The 21,571-nt window shown below is 45.3% G+C and overlaps 1 protein-coding gene across 1 annotated transcript in view; it reads right to left on the bottom strand.

Annotated features, from left to right (window-relative positions):
* Positions 1–21,571, bottom strand: part of LOC137350551 (thrombospondin type-1 domain-containing protein 4-like) — a 471,004-nt gene that overhangs the window by 245,977 nt on the left and 203,456 nt on the right. The window contains exon 10 of the mRNA XM_068015210.1: positions 13,952–14,156. Within this exon, the coding sequence (XP_067871311.1) occupies positions 13,952–14,156 (205 nt within the window). The remainder of the gene's footprint in view (positions 1–13,951; positions 14,157–21,571) is intronic.

Genomic DNA, 21,571 nt, shown 5'->3' with positions numbered 1-21,571 from the left:
CTCTGAACTGCTTTCAACGCATTATATAAATAATGTTAAATAAGGCGACCAATACAGTCGTCCAGATGTGGTCACACCAATGCCCTGTATAACTGAAGCATAACCTCCCTACTTTTGTATTCAATTCCTCTCACAATAAACGATAACATTCTTTTAGCTTTCCTAATTACGTGCTGTACCTGCATACTAACCTTTTGCAATTCATGCACTAGGACACCCAGATCCCTCTGCATCTCAGAGCTCTGAAATCTCTCATCATTTAAATAATATGCTTCTTTTTTATTCTTCCTGTCAAATGGACAATTTCACATTTTCCCACATTATACTTCATTTGCCAGATCTTTGCCCTCTCACTTAACCTATCGCTATCTCTTTGGAGCCTCCTTATTTCCTCGAACAACTTACTTTCCTAACTATCTTTGTGTCATCAGCAAATTTAGCAACCATAGCCAGAATTTTCGACCTCCGCAACGAGCCGGATGGTGGAGGGGAAATGGCCGCCCCAGGCCAATCAAGGCCTTCGCCCGCCTCCACAGGTACGTTACCCATGGCGTCCGGGAGATATGAAAGGCTGCCCAGTGATCATTGGCGGCCACTCAGCGCACTGGGGGGGGGGGGGGGGGGAGGCCCTGACAATCGGGCACAGGGTGCCTGATTGAGGGCTGCCCCCGCTTCCCCAACCACCCCCAGGACCCGTGATGCCCCCCTTCCCCCCAAATGACCACCCCTGTCTCACTGGGGCGTGACCAATCTTCCCGGTGAGGCAACCCTTAAATACCTTCAGTCCTGGCTCCATGTCTTTGGCAGGGCTGCAGTCCCAGCAGTGGCCACTGCTCCCGGTGGCGCTGCTGGGACTAAGAGCTGCCGGCCCAATGATTGGCCGACAGCTCAATGAGGCGGGATATCCTCCCTCAAGTGGGTGGAAGTCCCGCCTTGGAACAATTAAAGCCCGGGGACCCGTCAAATGCGGGTCGGATCCCTGGGCAGGGCGGAAGCGGGTTCGCCACCGACTTTTACATCTGTGGCCAGCTTCCATCCGCCTGGCATAAAATCCAGCCCCATACCTACGGTTCCTTCATCCAAGTAATATATATAAATTGTTAAAAGTTGAGGCCCCAGTACTGATTCCTGCAGCACACCACTCGTTACATCTTGTCAACCAGAAAATGACCCATTTATGCCTACTCTCTGTTTCCTGTTAGCTAACCAATCGTCTCTCCATGCCAATATGTTACCCCCTACACCATGAGCTTTTATTTTCCACAATAACCTTTGATGTGGCAGCTTATCAAATGCATCCACCGGTTCCCCTTTACTAACGGCACATGTTACTTCTTCAAAGAACTCCAATAAATGAGTTAAACATGATTTCCCCTTTCACAAAACCATGTTGACGCTGCCTGATTGCCTTGCTATATCATCTTGAATAGCAGCTTTTAACATTTTCCCTGTGACATGTTAAGCTAACAGGCCTCTCCTTTAAGCTCCTTGATATCCGAGGTGCTCTGAATTTGTTAGTCCCACCCCCTTTTCTTTAAGGGAACATACTTGCTCTGAACCCTCACTATCTCTTCCTTGAATGCCTCCCACTGATCTTGCACTGATTTGTCTTCAAGTTGCTGTTTCCAGTCCACCTTAACTAAATGACAAATGTTGTTCCCTTGTTCAAGAAAGGGAATAGGGATAACCCTGGGAATTACAGACCAGTCAGTCTTACGTCGGTAGTGGGCAAATTATTGGAGAGGATTCTGAGATACAGGATTTATGATTATTTGGAAAAGCATGGTTTGATTAGAGACAGTCAGCGGCTTTGTGAGGGGCAGGTCATGCCTCACAAGCCTTATTGAATTCTTTGAAGATGTGACAAAACACATTGATGAAGGAAGAGCAGTGGATGTGGTGTATATGGATTTTAGCAAGGCATTTGATAAGGTTCCCCATGGTAGGCTCATTCAGAAAGTAAAGAGGCATGGGATACAGGGAAAGTTGGCAGTCTGGATACAGAATTGGCCAGCCCATAGAAGACAGAGGGTGGTAGTAGATGGAAAGTATTCAGCATGGAGCTCGGTGACCAGTGGTGTTCCGCAGGGATCTGTTCTGGGACCTCTGCTCTTTGTGATTTTTATAAATGACTTGGATGAGGAAGTGGAAGGCTGGGTTAGCAAGTTTGCCGATGACACGAAGGTTGCTGGAGTTGTGGATAGTGTGGAAGGCTGTTGTAGGTTGCAACGGGACATTGACAGGATGCAGAGCTGGGCTGAGAAGTGGCAGATGGAGTTCAACCTGGAAAAGTGTGAAGTGATTCATTTTGGAAGGTCGAATTTGAATGCGGAATACAGGCTTAAAGACAGGATTCTTGGTAGTGTGGAGGAACAGAGGGATCTTGGGGTCCATGTCCATAGATCGGTCAAAGTTGCCACCCAAGTTGATAGGGTTAAGAAGGTGTATGGTGTGTTGGCTTTCATTAACAGGGGGATTGAATTTAAGAGCCACGAGGTTATGCTGCAGCTCTATAAGGCCCTGGTTCGACCACACTTGGAATATTGTGTTCAGTTCTGGTCGCCTCATTATAGGAAGGATGTTGAAGCTTTAGAGAGGGTGCAGAGGAGATTTACCAGGATGCTGCCTGGACTGGAGGGCATGTCCTACGAAGAAGGTATAGACAGGGTGGATAGCAAGAAGCTTTTTCCCAGAGTGGGGGATTCAATTACTAGGGGTCACGAGTTCAAAGTGAGAGGGGAAAAGTTTAGGGGGGATATGCGTGGAAAGTTCTTTACGCAGAGGGTGGTGGGTGCCTGGAACGCGTTGCCAGCGGAGGTGGTAGACGCGGGCACGATAGCGTCTTTTAAGATGTATCTAGACAGATACATGAATGGGCAGGAAGCAAAGAGATACAGATCCTTAGAAAATAGGCGACAGGTTTAGATAGAGGATCTGGATCGGCGCAGGCTTGGAGGGCCGAAGGGCCTGTTCCTGTGCTGTAATTTTCTTTGTTCTTTGTTCTTCTTTGTTCTTTGAAGAAAGATTGAGGGAGCTAGGACTTTTCTCATTGGAGCGAAGAAGGATGAGAGGTGACTTGATAGAGGGGTACAAGATGATGAGAGGCATAGATAGAATGGATAGCCAGAGACATTTTCCCAGGGTGGAAAGGGCTATCACCAGGGGGCATAATTTTAAGGTGATTGGAGGAAGGTTTCGGGGAGATGTCAGAGGTAGGTTCTTTACACAGAGAGTGGTGGGTGTGTGGAATGCACTGCCAGTAGAAGCAGATACATTAGGGGCATTTAAGCGACTCTTGGATAGGTACATGGATGATAGTAGAATGAAGGGTAGGTAGTTACTTTGATCTTAGAGTAGGTTAAAGGTTCGGCACAACATCGTGGGCCGAAGGGCCTGTACTGTGCTGTACTGTTCTATGTTCTATGTTCTAAATCATATCTCAGTTTAATAAAATTAGCTTTTCACCAATTGAGAACACTTATTCATCTCATAGAAACCTATAAAATTCTAACAGGACTTGACAGGGTAGATGCAGGAAGGATGTTCCCGATGGTGGGGGAGTCCAGAACCAGGGGTCATCGTCTAAGGATATGGGGTAAACCTTTCAGGACTGAGATGAGGAGAAATTCCTTCACCCAGAGAGTTGAGAGCCTGTGGAATTCGCTACCACAGAAAGCAATTGAGACCAAAACATTGTATGTTTTCAAGAAGGAGTTAGATATAGCTCTTGGGGCAAAAGGGATCAAAGGATATGGGGGGAAAACAAGAACACGTTACTGAGTTGGATAATCATCCAGGATCATAATGAATGGCGGAGCAGACTCGAAGGGCTGAATAGCCTACTCCTGCTCCTATTTTCCATGTTTCCTATGTTTCTAATCTTCCTCGCAATTCCGAATTAGCTAACTGGATAGTAAGCGGTTCAAATTGAGAATTGTCTAGGCCTCCGTCTGCCTTATTCTCACTACCCCTTTCATTCTTCACAGTTCCTACTACCTGACTTACCTGTGCTTGCTTATCCTCTTCCTTGCAATAATATTGTTTTAACATATTGATATGATACCGTCGACTCTTTTCCCGGTGATCTGGGGTGTCAATTAAATAATTTACCTGACCAATTCTTTTGACCAGTTTATATGGACTACTGAACTGTACTTTTAATGGTTCACCCTGTAAAGGTAATAATACAAACACTTCATCCCCTGGTTGAAATGTTCGGGTCTGTGCATGCTTGTCTGCCCATTTTATCATAGCGGTTTGGGATGCTTTAAAGTGTTCCTGAGCCACTTTGCCAGCTTTCGTGTGTCATCCTGGAACCGGGATACATAGTCTAGCACAGAAGATTCATCCCTCTGTTCTAATAACCTTTCTTTGTTTAGTTTTAGAGGACCTCTTATCTCATGTCCATAAAATAATTCAAAAGGGCTAAAACCTGTCGACTCATTCAGTGAATCTCTATTGGCAAATAAAAGAAATTCTAGCCCTTTATCCCAATCGTGGGGATATTCATGACATTATACTCTAATCATTGTTTTGAGGGTCTTTCTAAAGCTCCCTGTGTCTCTGGGTGGTATGCTGAAGACTTCTTGAAACATTTTAGACTGGCATCTACCTGGCAATGTGGCAAATTATCCAGGTATGTCCTGTACACAAAAAGCTGGACGAATTCAACCCGGTCAATTACCACCCCATCAGCCTACTCTCAATCATCAGTAAAGTGATGCAAGATGTCATCAACAGTGCCATCAAGCAGCACTTGCTTAGCAATAACCTGCTCAGTGACGCTCAGTTTGGGTTCCACCAGAGCCACTCAGCTCCTGACCTCATTACCGCCTTGGTTCAAACATGGACAAAAGAGCTGAACTCAAGAGGTGAGGGGAAAGTGACTGCCCTTGACATCAAGGTAGCATTTGACCGAATATGGCATCAAGGAGCCCCAGCAAAACTGGAGTCAATGGGAATCAGGGGAAAACTCTCGCTGGTTGAAGTCATACCTAGCGCAAAGGAAGATGGTTGTGGTTGTTGGAGGTCAATCATCTCAGCTCCAGGACATCACTGCAGGAGTTCCTCAGGGTAGTGTCCTAGGCCCAACCATCTTCAGCTGCTTCATCAATGACCTTCCTTCAATCATAAGGTCAGAAGTGGGGATGTTCGCTGATGATTGCACAATGTTCAACACCATTTGCGACTCCTCAGATATTGAAGCAGTCCATGTAGAAATGCAGCAAGACCTGGACATTATTCAGGCTTGGGCTGATAAGTGGCAAGTAACATTCGCGCCACACAAGTGCCAGGCAAAGACTATCTCAAACAAGAGAGAATCTAACCATCTCCCCTTGACATTCAATGGCATTATGATTGCTGATTCTCCCATTATCAATATCCTGGGGGTTACCATTGGCCAGAAGCTGAACTGGAGCAGCCATATAAATACTACATTTACAAGAGCAGGTCAGAGGCTAGGAATCCTGCGGCGAGTAACTCACCTCCTGACTCCCCAAAGCCTGTCCACCATCTACAAGGCACAAGTCAGGAGTGTGATGGAATCCTCTCCACTTGCCTGGATGGGTGCAGTTCCAACAACACTCAAGAAGCCTGACACCATCCAGGACAAAGAAGCCTGCCTAATTGACACCCCATCCACAAACATTCACTCCCTTCATCACCTACGCCCAGTGGCAGCAGTGTGTACCACTGCAGCAACGCACCAAGGCTCCTTAGACAAAACTTCCAAACCTGCGACCTCTACCACCTAGAAGGACAAGGGCAGCAGATACATGGGAACACCACCACCTGCAATTTCTCCTCCAAGTCACACAATATCCTGACTTGGAACTATTACGCTGTTCCTTCACTGTCACTGGGTCAAAATCCTGGAACTCCCTTCCAAAGAGCACTGTGGGTGTACCAACCCCACATGGACTGCAGTGGTTCAAGAAGGTGGCTCACCACCACCTTCTTAAGGGCAATTAGGGATGGGAAATAAATGCTGGCCTGGCCAGCGACACCACATCCCCTAAACGAATAAAATAAAAATCGCTCTTAAGTCAAACCCCCTGTGGTGTTGACTTGAAATCACCTGGTTTCCGGTATTTGTTCACTGGTCAAAACCAGGAATTTCTTGTTGACCATCCTTTTTTGAGAAAAAAAAATCTATAAAGTTCAGCTATCTCCAGATGTTTCAATGTCCATGAAATTGTTTTTTTGATTTTTTTAAAATGTAGATTCCCAAGTTTTAAGACAAAAAATAGAAATTCTGTAACAGTATGCAATGAACTTGTCTAAGACCTTAAATAAAAACAAGAAATGCTGGAATCACTCAGCAGGTCTGGCAGCATCTGTGGAGCGAGAAGCAGAGTTAACGTTTCGGGTCAGTGACCTTTCATCAGAACCTGAAGAATCCGAAGAAGGGTCACTGACCCGAAACGTTAACTCTGCTTCTCTCTCCACAGATGCTGCCAGACCTGCTGAGTGACTCCAGCATTTCTTGTTTTTACTTCAGATTTCCAGCATCTGCAGTATTTTGCTTTTATTGTATAAGACCTTAGTTAGGTTACAGTTGGATTATAATGTATAGCTTTGGGCAACCCATTACAGGATGGATATATAAACAATGCTAAAAGGTGCAGCATGGAGTCATTAGAATGTTAATAAGGATAAGCAATTACAACTATGAAGAAAGAGTTGAGAAGTTGGGGCTTTTTCACGAGAACTGGAAAATTAAGAGGGTGATATGGTAAAATCTTCAAGGTTTTGAGATAAATAATGATACATTTTTTTCCACTTGTTGGTGATGTGGTAATGAGAGAGAACCACAAAAAGAACTGAAGGAGAATGTTTCAACTTGCAGTCTGCTATAGATACCTTCTTGAATTCAGTTGCCCTCATTAAGTGGTCTGAGGTCCAGAAAGTAGGTTGCACTCATTTTTGGGTGCATGAGGGCACAGGCTATATTTCCGATGCGAGAATGGTGAGTTCTGAGGCTTCCTGTATATCGGGTCTTGGGCCTCATTCTAATGGAACTAAGGCTGACAAAGAGTTGTGCAATATGGGGCTACTGAAGCAGCCCTAGGGTAAGTGGGTTCAGGTCTATGTGGGGGGTAGGATCACTAAGTTCACGGGTGACACAAAGATTGACCAAGTGGTTAACAGTGAGGTTGAGTGTCTTGGGTTACAGGAAGATATAGACGGGATAGTCAAATGGGCAGAAAAGTGGCAGATGGAATTTAACGCTGAAAAGTGTGAGGTGATACACTTTGGAAGGAGTAATGTGACACGGAAGTATTCAATGAATGGCCTGACACTGGGAAGTTCCGAGGAACAAAGGGACCTTGGCGTGTTTGTCCATAGATCTCTGAAGGCAGAAGGGCAGGTTAATAGGGTGGTGAAAAAGGCATATGGGACACTGGCCTTTATCAATAGAGGCATAGATTACAAAAGCAGGGAGGTCATGTTGGAGTTGTACAGAACTTTGGTAAGGCCACAGCTGGAGTACTGTGTGCAATTCTGGTCGCCACATTATAGGAAGGATATGATTGCATTGGAGGGGGTGCAGAGGCAATTCACCAGGATGTTGCCTGGGATGGAATATTTAAGGTATGAAGAGAGGTTGGATAGGCTTGGGTTGTTTTCGCTGGAGCAGAGAAGACTGAGGGGTGACCTGATCGAGGTGTACAAGATTATGAGGGGCATGGAGAGGGTGGATAGGGAGCAGCTGTTCCCCTTAGTTGAAGGGTCAGTTACGAGGGGTCACAAGTTTAAGGTGAGGGGCGGGAGGTTTAAGGGGGATTTGAGGAAGAATTTTTTTACCTAGAGGATGGTGACGGTCTGGAATGCACTGCCTGGGAGGGTGGTAGAGGCAGGTTGCCTCACATCCTTTAAAAAGTACCTGGATGAGCACTTGGCACGTCATAACATTCAAGGCTATGGGCCAAGCGCAGGCAAATGGGATTAGGTAGACAGGTCAGGTGGCTTTAATGCATCGGTGCAGACTCGATGGGCCGAAGGGCCTCTTCTGCACTGTATTATTCTGTGATTCTGGTACCAATCACTCAATGTGCAGCTGGGTGTACGACCACACCCAGCATATCATGTTGGTGAATGCCCGCTATCTTGGCAACTGTCATGATTCATTCATCCCGCGTCAGTTGGCCTGGCACTCCAACAATCTTTAAGCCACCATGTAGAAACAGAGAGTGGCTGTTCATGACAGGGCTATGTGCTCCACACCTGGCTGATGACTCCCCTCAGCAACCCAATCACATGTGGCCAGCATTCATATAATGACAGCCATGCTAACATATGGAATGTCAGCAGGCAGACCACAGGGCAGCTGATGGAATGGTTCTGCTGCCTCGGCTGCTCTGGAGAAGTCCTCAGTACTCACCAGAGCAGGTGTCCTGATTTGTGGTAGTCTGTTGTGTCCTCCACAACCTGGCCATCATGAGGGCACAGCCCTTGCCAACACATTTGGCGAGTTCCTCAGGAGGAGGAGGGAGGAAGGATGGGCTGCCCATACACGCATCATTAGATCCTGGTTTCCATGAGTTAAACCCTAAAGCCCCACTGCACAACATTTCCAGACCTTTATCATCCCTCTGTTGCAGACAATCACAATGTCCCCTTGGCCTGAAATCCTGAAATAAAAGTCACCACAAAGCAATCATTCCATACCAACTTTATCCAACAGCATATCCAATATTCCATGCAATACTCAACAAATAACTCTTGTGCATTCCCTTAAGTGCTCTCTTGTGGGGACCTTTGCCTGGCTTAGTGCTCCTGTGCAGTGCTACCCCAAAGGTTGGGGATACTCTGCATATGGCCTTGCAGGTCACCCATGAGCAGTTCCGGGCCTTAAACGCCCAGCTTCACATTACACTACCTGGGCATGGGCAGCAGCAAGTCTGGGCTAATAAAAACAGAAAATACTGGAAATGCTGAGCATGTTTGGCAGCATCTGTGGACAACCAAACAGAGTTAATATTCAGATCAAAGACCGTTCATCAGAACTGGGAAAAGTTAGAGGTTTTAAGCAAATGAAAGGGGGGGGAGGGGGGAGGGTGGGAAAAAGAACAAAAAGGAAGTGATAGGATGAAAGGCGGGAGAGATTAAATGACAAATGGTTGGTGGTACAAGGCCAAAGGGAGTGGTAATGGGAAAAGTAAAGAAACAAAAGATGTGTCCAGGGAATTGTGATGGCAGAATCATGAACAGCTGCTGTCTGAAAGCAAAGAGGAAAAAAGAGAGAGAAAAGTCAAAGACAACAAAAAAAGGAAACAAAATGGGGGCAGAGGTTACAATACGAAATTGTTGAACTCAATGTTGAGATCGTACAGCTGTAAAGTACTTATCGAAAGATGAGGTGCTGCTCCTCAACCTTATGTTGAGTTTCGTTGGAAGAGAACAGGAGGTCAGAGTGGGAGCAAAGTGACGAATTAAAATACAGGTGACCGGTAGCTCGGGGTCACACTTGCGGATTGAAGAGAGGTGTTCTGAAAAGGGGTTGTCCAATCTACATATGATTTCCTCAATGTACAGGAGACCGTATCGTGAGTAGCAAATACAGTAAATTGAAAGAAGTGCAAGTTAATCATTGTTTCACCTGGCAGGAGTGTTTGGGGCCTTGGGAAGTGAGAACAGAGGCGGGAAAAGAGCAGATGTTGCATCTCCTGCACTTGCATGGAAAGTTGCTATTGGAGAGGGTTTAAACTACTCTTGCAGGGGAATGGGAACCCTGAGGTAAAACAAGGTGCACAAAGAATTGGGAGAGACAGATAGCACTAGAGTAAGAAACAGTAAGGTATTTGGTGGCGTCAGTGTAAAAGGGATTGCAATAAAGTCTAAATAAGCTTTACGGTACATGCATGTGAACGCAAAGTCTGTGGTGAGTTGCAGTCACAGTTAGCCATGTGGGACGATGATCTTGTGACAATAATGTAGCCCTGGCTCAAGAAAAGGTAGGAATGGTTACTAAATATTCCTGGATACAAAGGGTTCAGGAAAGATATAGAAGGAAAGAAGGGAGGAAGTGTGCCAGTATTGAATAAGTGCCAGAGAGAGAAGATGTTCTAGAAGGGTCAAGGACAGAATCTATTCGGTTAGAACTAAGAAACAGTAGAGGTACGGTTACACTTATTGGGGATATTCTATAGACCTCCAAGCGGTGGGAAAGAAATAGAGGAACAAGTATGCAAGGAAATTACAGAGAGCTGCAAATATTATAGAGTAGTTATAATGGGGAAGACTTTAATTATCCTAATATAGACTGGGATGGTAATAGTATAAAGGGCAGAGAGGGAAAGAGTTTCTAAAGTGTGCTCAGGAGAATTTTCTACATTAGTATGTTTCATTCCAATTCAGATGGAGGTACTGCTGGATATGGTTCTCGGGAATAAGGTGGGACAAATGGATCAAGTGTCAGTCGAAAAAAATCTAGGTGACAATGATCATTGTATCATAAGGTTTAGGTGGTAATAAGAACTCAAGAAATAGGAGCAAGAGTAGACCATTCGGTCATCGAGGCTGCTCTCCCATTCAATACAATTATGGCTGATCTTAGGCAACAATTCCACTTTCCCACCCGCTCACCATATCCCTAGATTCCCTGAGACACCAAAAATCTATCTATCCCAGCCTTAAATGTATTCAACGATGGAGCATCCACAAGCCTCTGGGGTAGAGAATTCCAAAGATTCACAACCCTTTGAGTGAAATAATTTCTCCTCATCTCAGTCCTAAACGATTGACCCATTATCCTGAGACTGTGTCCCCGTGTTTGAGATTCCCTGACCAGGGGAAACAATTGCTTAGTGCCTACCCTTTCAAGCCCCTTCAGAATGTTGTATGTTTCAATGAGATCATCTCTCATTCTTCTAAACTCCAGTAAGAATAGGCCTAATTTACTCAGCCTCTCATCATAGGTCAACCCAGGAACCAACCCAGTGAACCTTCACCTCCAAGGCGAATATATCCTTCCTTAGGTGTGGAGACCAAAACACACAGAACTCCAGGTTTGGTCTCACCAAAGCGCTATACATCTGTCGCAAAGGTTTCCTTATTCTTGGACTCCAATTCCTCTGCAATAAAGACCAACATGCCATTTGCCTTCCTAATTGCTTGCTGTACCTGCATGCTAACTTTCTGTGTTCCTTATTTGAGTACACCTAAATTTCTCTGAACATCAACAAAGAAAGAACAAAGAACAAAGAAAATTACAGCACAGGAACAGGCCCTTCGGCCCTCCAAGCCTGCGCCGATCCAGATCCTCTATCTAAACCTGTCGCCTATTTTCTAAGGATCTGTATCTCTTTGCTTCCTGCCCATTCATGTATCTGTCTAGATACATCTTAAAAGACGCTATCGTGCCCGCGTCTACCACCTCCGCTGGCAACGCGTTCCAGGCACCCACCACCCTCTGCGTAAAGAACTTTCCACGCATATCCCCCCTAAACTTTTCCCCTCTCACTTTGAACTCGTGACCCCTAGTAATTGAATCCCCCACTCTGGGAAAAAGCTTCTTGCTATCCACCCTGTCTATACCTCTCATGATTTTGTACACCTCAATCAGGTCCCCCCTCAACCTCCGTCTTTCTAATGAAAATAATCCTAATCTACTCAACCTCTCTTCATAGCTAGCGCCCTCCATACCAGGCAACATCCTGGTGAACCTGCTCTGCACCCTCTCCAAAGCATCTACATCCTTTTGGTAATGTGGCGACCAGAACTGCACGCAGTATTCCAAATGTGACCGAACCAAAGTCTTATACAACTGTAACATGACCTGCCAACTCTTGTACTCAATACCCCGTCCGATGAAGGAAAGCATGCCGTATGCCTTCTTGACCACTCTATTGACCTGCGTTGCCACCTTCAGGGAACAATGGACCTGAACACCCAAATCTCTCTGTACATCAATTTTCCCCAGGACTTTTCCATTTACTGTATAGTTCACTCTTGAATTGGATCTTCCAAAATGCATCACCTCGCATTTACCCTGATTGAACTCCATCTGCCATTTCTCTGCCCAACTCTCCAATCTATCTATATTCTGCTGTATTCTCTGACAGTCCCCTTCACTATCTGCTACTCTACCAATCTTAGTGTCGTCTGCAAACTTGCTAATCAGTCCACCTATACTTTCCTCCAAATCGTTTATGTATATCACAAACAACAGTGGTCCCAGCACGGATCCCTGTGGAACACCACTGGTCACACGTCTCCATTTTGAGAAACTCCCTTCCACTGCTACTCTCTGTTTCCTGTTGCCCAGCCAGTTCTTTATTTATTTAACATTTAAAAGTGTCATGCCTTTTAAAAAATATTCTGTTTTTCTATTCTTACTACCAAAGTAAATAACCTCACATTGCCCCAAATTATACTCCATCTGCCAGCTTGTTGTTCTTTCACTTCATCTGTCTATATCTCTTTGCAGTCTCTTTGTGTTCTCTTCACAGCTTCTATTCTCATTTAACTTTATATCGTCAGCAAATTTAGATGCATTATTCTTCGTCTCTTTGTCCAAGACACGAATATAGATTGCAAATAGCTAAGGCGCTAGCATTGATCCTTGCGGCACTCCATTATTACAGCCTGCCAACTTGAAAATGCCCCGTTTATCCCTACTTGCTCCTTCCTGTCCATTAACCAATCTTCCATCCATGCTAATATATTACCCGCAACTCCATGAACTCTTATCTTGCATATTACGGTTTTGTGTGGGGCCTTATTGAATGCCTTCTGGAAACCAAGTATACTACATCTACTAGTTGCCCTTTATCTACTCTACTAGTTACGTCATTAATACATTTGTCAAACATGACTACGGCTTCCCCAGCCCTGATTGCAGCCCAGATCTAACACCTTCCACTCCTTTCTTATTGCAGCCTGAAACTTCCCGTCTGACTGACTGTTCCCATAGGTCCATGGCTGTGGCTATGTGTCACTAATTTCTGCTCCTACCTGATGCCCAGGCCTTCAATCTGGCTTCGCGCTGGACAAGAGTACAGTGATTTATTAAAATATGAGTCCGTCGGTAGGATCGACAGTGCCTCCACATTCCCGGCCTTGATGGGTTCTTTGCCTGATAATGGGCTGTTCCACTCCCTTCCTGTCTCCCGTGAATATTAGCCTATAATTCTATATGAGTTTAAAAATAATAAGGCCAAAATCCTTTGCTAGTACAAATGGTCCCCTCATCATAACTCTGACAACTGACCATCAGAACCACTCGATGCACTGGGTATCCACCATTTATAAGAGATGAAACTTCCTCTCCATCACAAGGCAAATGGTGACATATGTGTGGAGATTCCCTAAGCCTTTTACATGAATGAGACCCAGCATATTCGTGCTTCAATACAGTGACGACAGCAAGTATGCTAAGAGAATGGAAGTAAGCAGTCTGGACCCTTAAAGACCCTTGATTGGACCATTGGTGGACCAAAAGGGGGGGCTTGGCAGTTGGACCACATAGTTTTTTGCCGTGTGGGAACAGGCAGCAGAGAAGTGTCTGAAGGGGTGCTTGTGCCTTTTTGCTGATCCAGCAAACTGCTGTGAGTCAGCACTGAAGGGTAACTGCTGGGAATTCCAAACCCTATAGGTGTAAGGAGCTGTAAAAATACAAAAATGACCTCAGAGGAATGGCCAAGTGAAATAATGCAACTGAAGCAGAAAGAAAAAACACATAAGAGCAACAGGTAAGAGACAAAGGAGTAGACAAGAGCACCATAGAGGCTCCAAGGGAACTTTGAAGACTGGTAAATGACAAACTATACCTTCAATTCACCATGAGCAATATGACAGGTGATCAACTTAAAAAGGGTGGGCTGGAACTAAAATACTAATTTCAGTTAGAGATTACCCACCAGCTAACTCCTTTGAGCACAATGTGTGATGGTATCTTGTGAGATTGTTACTCGAGTTCTGTCTTTACTCTGTTGAGAGCACTTACCCAGATAATTTCTGCTTTTGGACATCTCCGTCACATTAATTTTAGTGGCTCCTTTTGGAATCTCCACTATTTTATGATATCCAACAGATGGCAGGCTGCGTTTGAAGACTCCAGAAATGACCTTGCAAGCAGTGTTGTCTCCTCCACAAATTCCACATTTATCCATCAGTTTGTCCGACCCCAGATACTCATCACAACCGATTTGCTTTATGAAAAAAGAGAAAAGACTTTATACAGCTTGGAACTTTAATCTGTTAATGCATAAATTTGATTCAATCTAATGCCATTGAAGTGTTAGATGGGACTGAATTCAGGTCGATATTTCACTAACTCCCAATTCTGAACAAGCTGAACAGTGCATCATACTACCGAGATTACTATTTGCATTTATATAGTGCCGTTAACTTAGAACAAGATGTGAGGACATTTCATAGAGGTGCAATTTTAAAAGACTGGACATAGATCCAATGGAAATATTAGGAGGCTTGATCAAAAAAGGTGGGTTTTAAGGAGAACATAGCAGAACAGGGTAGGGGAAAGGCAAATGGATTTAGGGAGAGAATTCCAGAGTGTGTGAGCAAAGGCACAGCTGCCAGTGTTGGGGCAAAGGAGTGGGATGCACAAGAGACCAGTCAGGGCAATTGAATATTTGGGGATGGGAATGTAGGGCTGGAGGATGTAAGTGAATTTGGATTTGAACAGGATGAAAAGAATTTAAAATTTGAGGTGTTGAGGGACTAGGAGCCAATATCGGTCAGTAAAGACAGGGTAATGGGTGAGTGGAAATTGATAAAGAATAGGATTGAAAGCAGCATCTGGAACGAGCTGAAGTTTATAAGAGCAAAGGATAAGGACAACATATGAATAATTGCAAAATACTGTGGATGCTGGAAATCTGATGAAAGGTCATCGATCTGAAATGTTAACTCAAGTTACTCCCTCCATAGATGTTACCAGACCTGCTGAGCATTTCCAGCACTTTCTGTTTTTATTATTGGAATAATTGTGTCTGGAGAAGATAAAGGCATGGTTCCATTCGGGAGGATAAAAACAGGGATGTAACGGAGGTGGAATTAGTCGGTCTTTGTGATGGAGAAAATATGGCTTGGCACCTCAACTAAAATCAAATAGAACACTGGAGTTTGTTGCAGAGGCCAACGATGATGCTGATGGTCTTTTCCTTGAGGTATTTGACACCGAGGTGTGCTAACGACCACACATGCTCTCCATCACCAAGCTGCCTACTTCAACCTTTGTAACATTGCCCGACTCAGTCACATCTCACTTCATCTGCTGCCAGAATCCTCATCTTTTGTTACCTCTAGACTTGACAATTCTAATGCTCTGCTCTCCTGGCTAGTCTCCCACTTCTCACCCTACATAAACTTGAATTCATCCAAAACTCTGCTGCCCATATCCGAACTCATACCAAATCTCCTTCACCCATCACCTCTGTGCTCACTGGCCTACATTGGCTCCCAGTCCAGCAATGCTGCCAATTTAAAATTCTCACCCATGTGATCAAATCCTTTCATGGTCTCACCCCTCCCTATTATGTAATCTCCTCCAGCCCTAAAACCCTCTGAGATCTCTGCACTCCTCCAATTCTGGCCTCTTGCATATTCTCGATTGTAATCACTCCACCGCTGGTGGCCAGCCTTCAGCTGCCTAGGCCCTAAGTTCTGAACACCCTGGGCAGAGATAGCCTTCTGCTGAGATCTATTCTCCCCTTTCTCCTCCCTCTTATCATAGAATCATAGAAATTTACAACACAGAAGGAGGCCATTCGGCCTATTCTGTCTATGCCAGCCGGAAAAGAGTTATCCAGCCGAATCCCAGCTCCCAGCTCCTGGTCCAAAGCCTTGTAAGTTATGACACTTCAAGTGCATATCCAAGGACTTTGTAAATACAATAAAGGTTCCTGCCTCTACCACTCTTACAGGCAGAGAATTCCAGATCCCCATCACTCTCTGTGTAGAAAGTCTTTCCTTAACTCCCCTCTAATCTTTCTAACAATTACATTAGAAGCTTTCTGCTTGTTGACCTCTCTGCTAAGGTAATAGGTCCTTCCTGTTCACTCTACGTACATCCCTTATAATTTTATACACAATTAATTCTCCCCTTAGCCTCCTCTGTTCCAAAGGAAACAACCTCCACCTATCCAATCTTTCACCATAGCTAAAACTATCAATTCTGGCAACACCTTGGTAAACCTTCTCTATACCCTCTTTAAGGTGATCATATCCTTCTTATAATGTAGTGAATAGAACTTCATGCAGTACTTGAGCTGTGGCCTAATTCGCGTTTTATATAGTTTTAGCATAACCTCTCACCTCTTATATTCTATGCCTCAGCTAATAAAGGGCAGTATCCATCTGCTTTCTTCACCATCTTATCTACCTGTCCTGTTACCTTCAGGAATATATGGGCATGTATGTGAAGGTGCCTCTGTTCCTCTACACTTCTCAGTATTCTACCATTTATTGGATATTCCCTTACCTTGTTTGCCCACATCAAATCCATTACCTCACAATTCTCTGGATTGAATTCCATTTGCCACTTTTCTGCTCATCTGACCAATCACTGATCATTTTCCTGCAGTCTACTGCTTTCTTCCTCACGATCAATCACAAGGCCAATTTTTGTATCATCTGCAAACTTCTTAATCATGTCCCTGACATTCAAGTCTAAATCATTGATATATACCACTGTGTAGTGGTTGTTATTGCTGCTGATGTGAGCGGCTGTAGGGGTGGTGGGTTGATTTGAGTATTACAGTCAACAGATGGTCATGAGGGACCTAAAGGGAGGAATAAGTGCTGTCAACGTCAGGGTGCTGTGGGGCAAATTAGGGTATTGGCCGGCAGAGGGAATGGTCACAGTCAATGGGGGCAAATGGATTCTTTAGGCGAGGAAGGTCGAGACTTTGGATTGTGTACTCGATGGCATCATAGGAACGGGAACAGGCCTCGTCAATAATATTCAGGTGGATTTCAGGAGGATCAAGGGTTAGAATGGGCATTTCGATGGTACCAGGACTTGGAACCGGGGGAGAGATAGCATGAATAAATTGATTGTGACACTGTACAAGGTAATGGGGGGGGGCGGGGAGGCTCAATGGTAACAGAAAGAGGGGTTAAGGATACATTGCATGGGTCAAGGGTGATGGGTGCAGGCTGGAGGAGATTGCAAGGTGGGAAGACTTACCTTAAATTTTCTTGAAAGATAATGAAAACCAGGTGATCACTGAAGGATTGCAAGGCGACTGAGAGGAGACAAATGATGGTGGGTGGGTACTCAACCTGACTGCAATTTCAAAGCACAGAAAACAGAACTGCTCATTCCCTTGAAGAACAGAAGGAGTGCCTAAGGATGGCTCCTTTCCCTCAGTTCAAGATGTCCGAATGCCAGCGACAGGCAGAACAAAAAGGTGAGGTTGCTGCGAATGACATCATCCAGGAATAATATTTTCAAAGACAGGCACTGGCAGGTCATCGCATCCTCAGGTCAAGGACAAATCACCTTCAAATGTCAGAGAGGCAATGCCAGAGATGCCGAAGGAAATGATCACAGAAATTTGTAGGATCCTGCAGCATGACCTGCAACTCCTCGGGTTTGGTGGGATTCCTATATCATCAAGGTGACTGCTACCATCAACTTTTTGGCTAACGGTGCCTTCTAGTGGTTAACGGGCGATATATGTGGCACATCACAGTCTGTGACCCATAAGTGACCAATGCCCTATTTTGTCATGCCAACAAGTTCATCTATTTACCTGTAGACAAGGACAGGCTGACAGTAAAGTCTCTGGCCCTCGCCGCCATCTCTGGGTTCCCTAGAGCGAAAGGGGTGATCGACTGCACACATCTGGCCATCAGAGCTCCCTGAGACTGGCCTGCTGTATTTGTGAATCGCAAAGGTTTTCAATCTTTGAACGTACAACTAGTTTGCAACTACAGGAGAATAATAATGCAGGCTTGCGCAAGTTTCCCAGGGAGCGATCACATCTCATACATTTTGAGGAGATTACAGCTGCCAGGAGTTTTTGATGAACAAACTGCAGTGGATGGCTGAATCGTGGGTGACAAGGGTTACCCCATTTGTACATGGTGGTTGGTTGACACCAGTGCAGCATCCCTAAAGCACAACTGAAGAGAGATGCAATGTCACACATCCACCAGAGTCATCACTGAACATACACCATTGGCATATTGAAAATGTACTTCTGCTGCCTTGACTAATCTGGAGGGGTTCTTCGGTACATGCCAGCGAGGGTCTCACAAATAATTGTTGTTTGCTGTGCACTACACAACCTGCCAATGAGATGTGCTAATTTTCTGCAGGAGGAGGAACAGGAGGAACACCAGTCCTCGTCAGATGAGGATGACTATGAAGAGTGCGAAGAGAAGGACAATGCAAATAATGCCGATATAGATATAAGGACCTTGGACATACAGTCATAGAGTCATACAGCATAGAAACAGGCCCTTCGGCCCACTGCGTCCATGCCGACCATAATGCCTATCTATACTAATCCCACCAGCCTGCATTAATTCCACATGCAAGGGACATCGGGGGAATCCTAAAATTTGCACAATTCAGCCAACAATAAACTACTTCAAAAGGAAAGTTGGAAGGAGAAAACTAATCCAAATATGTTCACATACGCCTGAGGCCTTAAACATTGCTTTATTCAAAAAGAAATGCTCTTCTGACAACAGCACATGAACCTGCAGTGAGATGTGCCAAACAGCCTGTATGCTATCCACTTCATTAAAAGCGACCTGCCTCTCCATTGAAAATATTGTACTGCATCAAGGTATGACCCCGCACACATAGGAAGCTGCAAAGTTGCTGCACTTTGATATGACTGGCAGATCTAATTTTCTCTGAGCTACAATGGAGAATAGAACAATGCAAGGAAAATAAAGGTATGACCGCAGAACCATGAATGGAAGGCATATTGGAAGTTTTACAATTGAAAAATATGCAAACGAGAAACAGTCATCATTGAGGACTGAAGACTGACATCAAAATGAAAAATGGACATGGACACTTTCTGAAATGCATTGCAAGCATCAATGCATTCCTGCCATATGCCTCCAATAAACATTTTTCTTTTCAAATGAAATCAAGCAAATGATTTATGAGAGTGTATCAAGTATTAAACTAAATGTGCACAATATTTACAGCACCCATGCCGCCTTTGTGCTCAGAACTGTTTTTTCTTACGATTTCTACCACTACATCAAGGTGCAACCCTGACTTTAGCAGCTGAGGTGGAGTCAGTCTGCTCAGTGCACTGCCCTGTTGCTGTGGATGACCGTGCCAGGCGTCCTCTGGAGGAACAGGGTCTTGGTGACTCCATCCTACTGGAGGTCTGCAGCAATGGTGATTGAGTAACCCCCATGTACTCGCCTGCTGGAGGTAAGGGGGGGGTCAATGTTGGTGTTAGGAGGAGATGCTGCTTACCCTGGGGGTGTCCTGAGAGGATTGCCCCAGGGAAGCTGGCATGCGCTCCTCCTCCACCTGAGTGCATGATGGCACCTGCCTGTCTCCCTGAGGGGAAGGAGCACTCGTAGGGAGGTCCAGGTTCCTTGTCCCCCTCTTGCTTAGACTCTGCTGCATGGAGCTCACAGTAACAGTGATGGAGTGCAGGTCAGATCATGTATGGCTCGAGTGCTCAACCAGACTCACCATGGAGTTTACCAAAATCTTAACTGAGGAAGCCATATGCTCATACGCCTGGGACATGGCCAACGTCATGGCTTGCATGGACTCCTCCATGGCACGCACAAAACCACTCATGACCTCAGGCACCTCTGACATATTTTGCACACGGCTTTGCCGCACGTCCAGCAGACTTCTCGTAGCATCAAACAGAGGATCATCGTGAGTGTGAGGCTGAGCAGGGGCCTGGTCCTCAGCTGTCTTCTGATTGTCAGGAGACCCGGCTGACACATGCTCCCTAAGCTGCTGGGATGTTTCTGTGTCATAACCACCAGCTTATGATCCTGATTCTAATCTTAAGCTGCTCCCCGCAAGGACGATGTGGATGCAGCTGCACTGGCAGAGGTGGAAGAAGAGGCAGGTGACAGTGTACCCACTGGGGAACTGGCTTCTTTTTCCTCCCAGAGGAGACGTCTTGGGTCTCACAGTGTTCTGCAACACGAGTGCAGGCACCTGCAGTGGAGACACAAACAAAGGCACATTAAGCACCTGATGCACATGGGTTCACACTTTCCTTTGGTGTACACACATGGCTGCAAAAGTGGAGATGTAGCTTCATCCTTATGCCTTGAGGACCCTGGCTCGCCATCTGTGATCGCCCTGCCTCCCTGCTCTCCCACAATTTCTGACACCTCCTCCTCAGCCAGTGTCAGCACCTGGATGCCTGGGACAGCTCCACCTGTTTCAGCACACTCATGTGGGTTACGGGTGTGTTTATCCTGCAGGGGACAATGCACATTTAATGACATGTCAAAAATGCATCACAACCATTGCATACGTGCATCAACATCACTCATTCCAGAGTGGCTTTCGCATGACACATCCAAGCACATCAACAATGCCAATCGTCATCTTGGCACACAATCATATAGGGTATGGCACCAAAGTTGCTCACGCATTCCACTGCATTCCTTGTCTCCCTTCTGTCTTAAAGTCACGGAACTAGGGAGGAAAACAGTGGAGCAGCTTTACCAAGATCCTCCCGAACTGAGAAAGTCATTGATATGTTTCCAACACTGAACCCAGGTTCTGCACGTCACCCCGCGGTCCGAGACCTCCTGTGCTACCTCCGTCCAGGCTGATTTGATCAAACGGGAGGGTCTTCTGATTCCATCTGCAGGGAAGAGGACCTCCTGCCTTTCCCTGACTGCCTGGAGGAGAACCTACAGGGAGGCATCACTGACCTGTGGGGCAGGAAGCTGTCTGCTCACTGACATTTGCTTTGCTTTTGCTGCAGGGGAAAAAAAATAATGGGGGGTTGGTGCTGGTTTTGACAAATTATGGAAGGAAAAATCATTTCTACATCAGTTAAAGATTTAATTTTGGTAACTCTGAAGGAACAGAACACAAAGGCTGCTGCTTCCTGAAGCTGGAAACACAGAATGCTTTATAGCCAAGGCAGTCATGGTGCTTGACCCAGTGGCAGTGGGTTACATACGACCATCTGAATTAGGAGCAGGAGTAGACCACTCAGCCACTCCAGTCTGCTCCGCCATTCAGTAAGATCATGGCTGATCTGATTGCAACCTCAACTCCACATTCCCACCTACCCCCCGATAACCTTTCACCCCCTTCCTAATCAAGAATCTATCTACCTCTGCCTTAAAAATATTCATAGACTCTGTTTCCACCACCTTTTGAGGAAGAGAATTCCAAAGACTCACAACCCTCAGAGAAAAAATTTCTCCTCATTTCTGTCTTAAATGGGCGACCCCTTATTTTTAAACAGTGACTCCCAGTTCTAGATTCTCCAACAAGAGGAAACATCCTTTCCACATCCACCCTGTCAAGACCCGTCAGGATCTTATATGTTTCAATCAAGTCGCCTCTTACTCTTCTAAACACTAGCAGATACAAGCCTTGCCTGTCAAACCTTTCCTCATAAGACAA

The sequence above is a fragment of the Heterodontus francisci genome, chromosome 35, assembly GCF_036365525.1.
Source record: "Heterodontus francisci isolate sHetFra1 chromosome 35, sHetFra1.hap1, whole genome shotgun sequence".
NCBI lineage: Eukaryota > Metazoa > Chordata > Chondrichthyes > Heterodontiformes > Heterodontidae > Heterodontus > Heterodontus francisci.
This window is presented reverse-complemented; position numbering and strand designations above follow the sequence as displayed.